The sequence below is a fragment of the Schistocerca americana genome, chromosome 3 (assembly GCF_021461395.2).
Source record: "Schistocerca americana isolate TAMUIC-IGC-003095 chromosome 3, iqSchAmer2.1, whole genome shotgun sequence".
NCBI lineage: Eukaryota > Metazoa > Arthropoda > Insecta > Orthoptera > Acrididae > Schistocerca > Schistocerca americana.
In genome coordinates this window covers 111632998-111641836 of record NC_060121.1, presented here as the reverse complement: position 1 = coordinate 111641836, position 8839 = coordinate 111632998, and the positions used below count along the sequence as shown (strand labels likewise).

At 36.5% G+C, this 8839-nt stretch overlaps 1 protein-coding gene across 2 annotated transcripts in view; it reads left to right on the top strand.

Moving 5' to 3' along the window:
- The first annotated feature begins 757 nt into the window (after positions 1 to 757).
- LOC124605788 (probable tyrosyl-DNA phosphodiesterase) overlaps positions 758 to 8839 on the top strand; it is a 100596-nt gene continuing 92514 nt past the window's right edge. Inside the window, exons 1-2 of one of the 2 annotated variants that reach the window (XM_047137679.1) lie at positions 758 to 1095; positions 7793 to 7903. In XM_047137679.1, coding sequence (XP_046993635.1) covers positions 1053 to 1095; positions 7793 to 7903 — 154 coding nt within the window. In that variant the 5' untranslated portion in view covers positions 758 to 1052. The remainder of the gene's footprint in view (positions 1096 to 7792; positions 7904 to 8839) is intronic. The other variant, XM_047137678.1, reaches the window with a different exon arrangement.

Sequence of the window (8839 nt, the reverse complement as noted above, 5' to 3'; positions counted from 1 at the left end):
AATTCGAATTATATTCTTCCTAACGACCTAGAGACGTGTGAGTGAATCTTTATAAACCGAGTGTGAGATGAACAACAATTCCCCAGAGCCAGGCGATGGTACTTACTTCTTTGACAAAAACGTAAAAAGAGCGAACTCCATCAGTCTGATACCTTTTGATCATAGACAATATTTACAATTGGACGAGGGAGAATGCATGCCTCTGTGCGAACTGTGCTTCTGGTAAACGCTTTTCTCTAGCTCAGTTAATACCTGACGACCGCACTAACGTCTCCGTGCGGGAAAGGGGGCATAGATCTAGAAATAAACGATAAATGCCACTCATATCTGCCTTTGAACGACGTCTAGTTCGTTACCTCTCTAGTTTCTTGTTGTCATGTTGAGCGGTGATCGCTAGTTTACTCTCTGTTAGATCTTCGTTCCATTCTAACGTACGCTTTGCTCCAGATCTTGTCGACTGATCTTCCATACTCAAGCACACAAGAGATTCTTCACCCTGTAACTCGCGAACGTGCAACTGTACATCGGGAGAGGTACCACCTCGCTCCTCCCTCCCCCCGCCCCAAAAGACCCAGTGTTCATGTCTAGTGTACCACTAACTAATGAGGTTATGTATACGTTGTCTTTTGACACAATAATCACACTCACACCAGTTGTAAGTGCCTCAATATTCTGTATTTAATACTAAATATCTTCGGAAATTAACTCCAGCGAAATTCCTTATTTAGTTGCTAACCAAAGATGCGTTGCTGTCCAAAGCTGTAAAGTTTGTCAACACTGTTTGACGCGTGTTGAATGATAGGCGCCAGGTTTTAATGGTTTGGGACGTAGGGTTACGTAGATCAAATGGAACAGCATACAATGTAATAGATGTGTTTCTCTCAAGTAAAGCATCAAACAATACGGATCTTTGTGCACTCATTCGGTTGGAGCTGTAAGATGTGTCGTGGGAAGTAAGAGAAACGACTTCAAAAAATTATGTTTACAATAAACATTGCTCAGATGGTCGTCAGAACATTTTGTGGTTCCAGCAAGTAATCACGTTATTGGACATGTCTTCATCAAGTCCTGCACAAAAACGCCCTTACGACAGTGGTAAGACGAAATATTTGTGTATACTTTTTGGTATGAAGGGCAGCTGCTGCCAGATGATGTACTGAATTGTCATATAGCAGTTCAGTTCGTGATGACCTATTGCTATAACATTGTGTCTGCGCATACGCACCTTGCAAAATGCGACCACTAGCTCTGCATAGAATTTAAGAACCGATTAGGTTTCTGACAGTTGTCGTTCAGCTTAATGTTGCTGATTATTTTTAACAGCCTGATATTTGCTGATAGTAAATTCTGTTAGATATCGTGTACAATAATGTATTTATTTGTTTCTTAAGTAACCACATGTCAAAGAAATAGTTGTATCGTGCAGCAGTCCACAGAACATGTAACCCTCTCAATAGCTGCATTCACAAAAGTTCTGTTAACTGAATACATTGCTTCTTATATAAATGAAACTGCAAAGGCCTTTCAGTTTGAGTAAGTGTTTTCTCTTGGCTGGAGAATATAAAACTGCATATTTGTTTTTTGGGGACTCATTGAGTTTAGTGGGACAAAATTTCGAAAATATTTTTTCTCACTTTTTGATTAGTTAGACTGTTGATCTCGAAGATGATGTTTATTATCATCCCCAAGAAAAACTTTTTAATGTATCGAGAGAAAAAATTTTTTTATGAAAATTTTTTTTTCTCATTTTTTGACCGGACCACGAATATGTTATTTGCAAACATCATTCAAGCTAAATCGTAGCACATTAAAGCACTCGGATAAAATCGCCTCATTCAGTTTACGCTAAAGTCAAATAACAGTGAAGTTAAGTGTTTGTTCGGTGTTTGTTCTGTACGTTTGTTCTACTAACTCGTAATGACTAGAATTTTCCCTGATTTGACCGAATTTCTTATGGTAAATTTGTTCGATATTTGCCGTGATAGTAATTCAGCTATTGAATGGGCTTTCGGTCATGGTTTGCTGAAAAATGTCATATTCGTGATCAGCATGGTCAAATTGACGATAATCAGTAAAAAAATCAAAGATTTTATGGGTGTCCCCCTAAACTCGATAAGTGTCATTTTTTTATCCTAGTAATACTTTCAAAACATTTCTCAGGAACTGCAGTGTGTCCTATCAATATGTAGTCTATCACCACAGCTTCAGTTAATACTGACTGTAGTAGCAGAGTTAACAGGCACCAATTGTGAGCTTTGAATGACAAATATTAGCATGAGGAAAGGTTACCTAACAGAGGAAGTTGGACAATTTCTCCACAAACCATCAGCTATTCCCATGCCTTTTGCGTACACTCAGGATTAACACCGTCCTGTGTTTTGTGACTATTAATGAAATGTCAGTATTTTGTTTATTCCACTATAGTCATATACTCAATGGTAAGCTCCCCCTTGCTTTCTCAATATCCTTGTCTGTAGAGTGGTATTTCATGATTATCAAAATTTAAAGTGTTTATTAAAAACGGGCTATCCACCATTCAACTTGTTATCATGCTTTATCATTTGGTGTGTCAATTGAAGAACAAATTCAGAAAAAATGAGTCTAGGTGCATTATTACACAGTGACTAATACTAGGCCTACTATGATTATAATAGCTTCACACTAGGGCCTATATACAGGTGACATTGGGTTGCAGGTAGTCACAACAAAGACAGCTATAAATTTGAGCTTTTGGCCGAAAGGCCTTCTTCTAAACTAGAGATACACACACGATTACTGTATGGGTACGTAGGTGTGTGTGAGCTGTGACTTTTGTGTGCGTGCGTGCGCACGCTTGTGCCTGTGCGTGAGTGTATATGTTTTCTACTTTAGAAGAAGGCCTTTTAGCCGAAAGCTGGAATGTATAAGCCTAGCTGTCTTTTTGTTGTGCCTGCCAGCATCTCAAAGTGTTCTCTATATGATGAGTTGCAGTGTATCCTCTTCATAATACTGCCATTATTCAACCCTGGATTTTCCATTCTATGATTATAATAGTTAACAATACAAGTAACAGCAGTATTGAGCTATTATTTACTACTACTTTGTGTAACTAGAGGTCTTTTTTCAATGGTTTAATCTGGGTAGAAAATTTGTCCATGGTTATGCACTAAATTGTATGTTTTATTGATGTATGATGTATAAAGCTCTGTAAGGGTATATCCCTATTTCATTTCATAACTGTTAGGCTAAGTATTTTTACTTTGATGCTACAGAAGTTTTTGCCATAACTAGGAGTTTTTTCACAAATTTAAACTTGCTTTTAAGTTTTGTGTGGATATGAACACAATCCTCGTGTGTTAATCCTAGTTGCATTTAACCATAGGTAAAATGGGCCAATGATGCAACTAATTTGTAAATGAAATTACATGTTCCTCAACATAACTAAATATTGGGAATCCAATGCATGGTATGTACAAATAAGTAACTTAAAGAAACTCATCAATAGGAACTCAGTAAAAGAGTATGAAGAAAAGTACTGGAACTTAAGAAGAAATTTAAAAAAATAACAGTATAACAGAAGTAACTCGACGAATAGAAAAAAGACTTTGAAAAAATAAAAAAAAAGACAGTTGTACATGGCTGCAAAAAAAAAAATAGCAAGGATCGAAAAGAGAAAGAAATGTGTGGTGGAATGATAACTGCTAACAGGCATTGAAGGTTCATGTAACTGCTGGAGGAAAATGCTATACATACAAGAAAGAAGAAAACCGGGACACAAAAAGCGAAGCATATATGCAGAAGCAGAAGTACATAAAGAAATTATTGAACAACATCATGCAAAATTAGTGCTTCAAACATTATAGAAATTTTAATCAAGGAATCTTCCAAAGGAAAGATGGAACTATTGCAGTGCCATACAATGAAGACTGTGAAATCCTTGCCAGATACGTTAAGAAAGCTCTTATTTATGAAAAACTAATTAATCCAGTCAGAAAATAAGCAAAGAGATCTAATCGGACTGTCTCTTCCCCCAAACTGTAGTGAGGTCAAACGCAATATCCACGTAGTAGAAACAAGAAAACTATTTGAGAAGACCATAACAGCAGATCTACAGACTGCATAAGAACAGATTCACTACAGTGGTGAATACATGTCATGGCAACTCGTTACTCCCAGTAACATAAATAGATAATAATTCACGTGACGCCTCCCTAAAAGACAGTCACCACTGCTACCAATCTGACTATGTAGGAGTTGACCAGATGTGATTTGCATTCGGAGAAATATTATCGACGGCAGTCGAAAGTATATACCGAAGAAATTAATAAGTCGTAGTACTGATTCCCCCTGGTGCACACAACAGTCAGAACACTGTTGTAGAAGCAATGAAAAAAGCATGCTAAATTTAAAAGAATGCTTAATCCTCAATATTGGCAAAGTTTTACAGACGCTCGAAATTTAGAAATCTGGCAGAGAAGCCAAAGTTTCTGCTCGTATGTTAAGTACACTAGCAACAAGATGCGTGATAGCGATGGTGATGTCACTGATGACATTGACGCTGGAGCAGGTTTACTAAACGTGGTTTTCTGAAATTCCTTCAACAAACAAGTTCCAGAATTCAAATCGAGAACAACTGCCAGCACGAGTAACGTAGAAGTAGATATCCTCGGTGTAGCAAAGCAGCTGAAATCACTTAATAAAGCCAGACCTCTGTTCCAAATAGTATTCCAGTTAGGTTCCTTTTAGAGTGTGCTGAAACAGTAGTTGCATACTTAGCAATCCTAAACAACCACTCGTTCAATGAAAGATCTGTACCTAAAGACTGGAATTCACGAAAGGAAATGGAGGTAATCCATTGAGTTACAGACCTATATGTCTAACATCGATTTGCATTGGGATTCTAGAATGTGTAATGTGTTCAAACATTATGAAGTACTTCAAAGAAAATGATTGATTGACAAATAATCAACATGGGTTAAAATATTGTTATTGTCAAATGCGAAAAGCTCTTTACTCCCACGAAGTAATGAGTGCCATCGACAGGTCGTATCAAATTGATCGCATATTTATAGATTTTCAGAAGGCTTTTGATACCATTCCTTACAAGTGACTTCTAATCAAATTGTGTGCCACAGAGTATCATCTCAGTTGTGCGATTGGATTCTTGATTTCCAGTCGGAAAGGTCACAGTTTGTAGTAATTGATGGAAAATTGTCGAGTAAAACAGAAGTAATATCTGCCATTCCCCAAGGAAATGTTATTTGCCGTTGGCTGTTCGTTATTATTTAGGAGACAATCTGAGCAGCTGTTTTAGTTTTCTTGCAGTTGATTCTATCATTTACCTACTAGTAATTCATTGGGTGGTCATAACCAATTGCAAGGTATTTTAGACAAGATATCTGTCTGGTGCAGAAAGTCTATGAGTACTAAAAGGAATCTGCTACATTTCAATTACACGATAAATCCCACAGATCTGAAGGCAGTGAATTCAACTAAATAACTAAGGGTTTCAGCAACGAAAAACTTAATTTAGAACAATCACATAGACAATGTGGTGGGGAAACCAAACCAGAGTCAGTGATTTATTGGCAGAATGCTTAGAAAATGCAACACGGATACTAAAGAGATGATCTACACCACGCTTTTTCATCGTCTTCTGAAGTATTGCTGCATGACGTGAGATCCATATCAAATATGATTGATGGAGGACATGGAAAAATTTCAAAAGAAGGGCAGCTCATTTTGTAATATTGCAAAATAGGGATGAGAGAGCAACAGATATGATGTGTGAATTGAGGTGGCAGACATTAAAACAAAGGCACTTTTCATTGTGGCAGGATCTTATCATGAATTTTCAATCACCAATACTCTCCTCCAAATGCAAAAATATTTTGTTGGAGTCCAGCTACATAGGGAGGAATAATCATTGTCATAAAACAGAGGTACTAGAGCTCACACAGGAAGAATTAAGTGTTCATTTTTCCCATGCACTGTTAGAGAGTGGAATGATAGGGAAATAGCTTGAAGGTGGTTCAATAAACCCTCTGCCAGGCATATAAATTTACGAACACAATTTTAAAACACAGAGTTCAGTTTTTTTATCACCCCGGAGAAACAGTGAATGATTCCAGATAGATGAAATAAAAAGCCATACAAAATCGAGATACCTCCCAAAAAGTTGTAGTAATGTTTGGGACCCTCCAAGAGGGGGAATGAACAGGTAATCAGATGAACACCATGATGGACACAGTTTGTTCATGGAAAACAGGTACCTTAAGTAAAGAAGAAAAACAGAGCAAACTGTCATAATGATAGAAGCATTTCATGCTCTTCACATGGCGAACTAATGAAATAGGCTACTAAATAATAAAATAAAAAAGTATGAGAGTTGGACTGTTGTATGGTACAGCTCAGCGTAGACTAGATATCAGGCCATAACAGTTTAAAATACAAAGACAATGGAATAAAATTATATAGATAAGTTCACTGTCTGTTAAGTAGCCACTTATTGTTTGCAGCAAGCAAGTTAGATTCAGAATTTCTTGCTACAAAAAAATATATAGAGTCCCTGATTAAGTATCAAGCTCATTTTATCCATTAATGATTGCATAAATATTAAATAAATTGATTATGTCGTGTCATTAAAGAATGTTTTCATTTGCACAATTTTTGTAGGAAATTTTCTACCATAACTACTGCCAAACAACAAATGATGACAATTTTTATACAGTTTCTGCTCTGTATCCTTAAAAAATCAATTTGGAAACCACCATAAATTGTTATTTGGCTTCTCTCACATGCTCAGTGACACAGCAACATTTCAGTTTTTTTCTGGGAATGTCCTACACATTTTTCAGTTAGGTTCCATTCACAGGAACAGTTATAAATATTCTAGTGTAACAATATTTAATATGCGCACATTGATGCACACCAGTCTATACAAAACTTGCTTGTGTTTTTTGGTTTTGAACTTGATAACAGCTTCTAATTTTTGGATAGCTCTATCTTCATGCGTTTAAACTAAAACTTACTTATACTTTATATTGGCTTTGTCCTGTGATATAATGGTGATGTGTTGAGCGACATCACGTGCACAAAGAGGAAGAGGACAGAACCCTGGCAACATCTTTTTGCATTTGTATGATTTTATGGAATGTAGGCTGTAGTAACAGACTAATCTGTAATGTACAGGTTAGCTTGTAAGGTTTGAAGTTGGTGAAGCAAACGAATGAGTACTGATGAGGACATATCACACAGCTTGGTTCATGAATGTCAGCGAAACATTAGGTAAGGTATTACTGTTGCTTTCCTGGACACTACCTGTGGATTTCTGTGAAGTTAAGAGAGCTTCTGATTTCTGTGAAGTTAAGAGAGCTTGTGACATAGTATGTTGTCAGTATGAATACTTGAAACATAAATAAGGCATTGCATTCACTGGAAAGCAACAAAATAGACCTTCCTTATGAACCCGTTCTGACATTTTTTTTAGATTTAGGTAAATGTATTTGTGAATTTCTTCGGATAAAACGAAAAAGTTATGTAGTTCAGAGCCTGATGCAAGCCTTTACACTTATTGTTGTGATAGCTAACATTAGTTTAAAAGAAACTTTGTTCATGGCATCAGTACCTAAAAATCTCTTTTCTGAAAACTGTCAGTCCACTTCTTTCCATTAAAATACAATTGCTGAGTCACACAATAAATTATTTACTTTACAAAAGGAATTTATGTTGTAATAGATTTCAATTGTGCTTGTGCGATTGTCAGCTGCAGCACACAGCAGTTTAATCTATTGAGTTTTTTGTGTGTTCATAGGGAGTGCCAGTTCAAGCCCAGTGCCACAAAAGAAGTCACGGACATGTACTTTTGGTGAAAGTTGCTACAGAAGAAATCCAAATCATTTCTCAGAGTATGAGCATCCTCACTGTAAGTATTTGTTTACTGTGTTGCTGCATCATGTAACTGTAATTCATTGTCATTTACTGGAATGCAGTAATTTCCTGGATTTCGGGAGGTACTGTTGAGTTTTAGAGAAATTTATGAAAGTATGTGGTGAATCAGTACTTGTGAGAATACTCGTAACCACATGAAAAATTGCAGTAAGTTTGGTAAAGTTATTTGGAAATATGGAATGTAACTGAATGTAAATAGCAATATGAATTTGCAGAAATTAAAGATGCATGCTAAGACTGATTGATCCATCTGGGAATTTGATGAGAGACTGCACACAAATCGCAGGTTTCTTATTGGCACTGAAATTATATAAGTGTCCTGAGTATAATCAGATAAATTCATTGTTGTGTGTTTCTTAGATAATTGTTGAGATTGTCTAAAGTTAGTATTGTGTGTTGCCTCATAAAAATGGATAAAATAGAATTTCATCTTCTCATAGCTCTTTTTGTCTGGAAGTAATAGAAAAAAATGGAAGAAGAGCTGAGAATATATTGTGGGGACTCTGCTTTGTTACACGACAGTGTGAATTTCAGTGTGGTCATTCAACAATGAGAGATGCTGAGCATGCAGAATGCCCAGTTGAGGTCACAAAAGAAGAAAAGGTGAACAAAGTTCGCAATAATATGATGCAAGACCACCAAGTAAAAATCTGACAGATGGGTGGTGCAAAACCTTACAGTTGATAAAAATGGAATTGTATGATGGTTTCTCAGGAATATGGGAATGTAATAAAGTATAATCCAGATGACTGTTTGCTGAATTATACTACGGTTGATGAAACATAAATTGTATACTTTCTACGTGAAACTAGACATTTCAAGCAGTGACTTTTCTCTGATGACATGTTCCGAAGAAAACAGAGACCATTTTGTCAGCAGGAAAGTCATGGCAGCTGTCCTGTGAGATTCC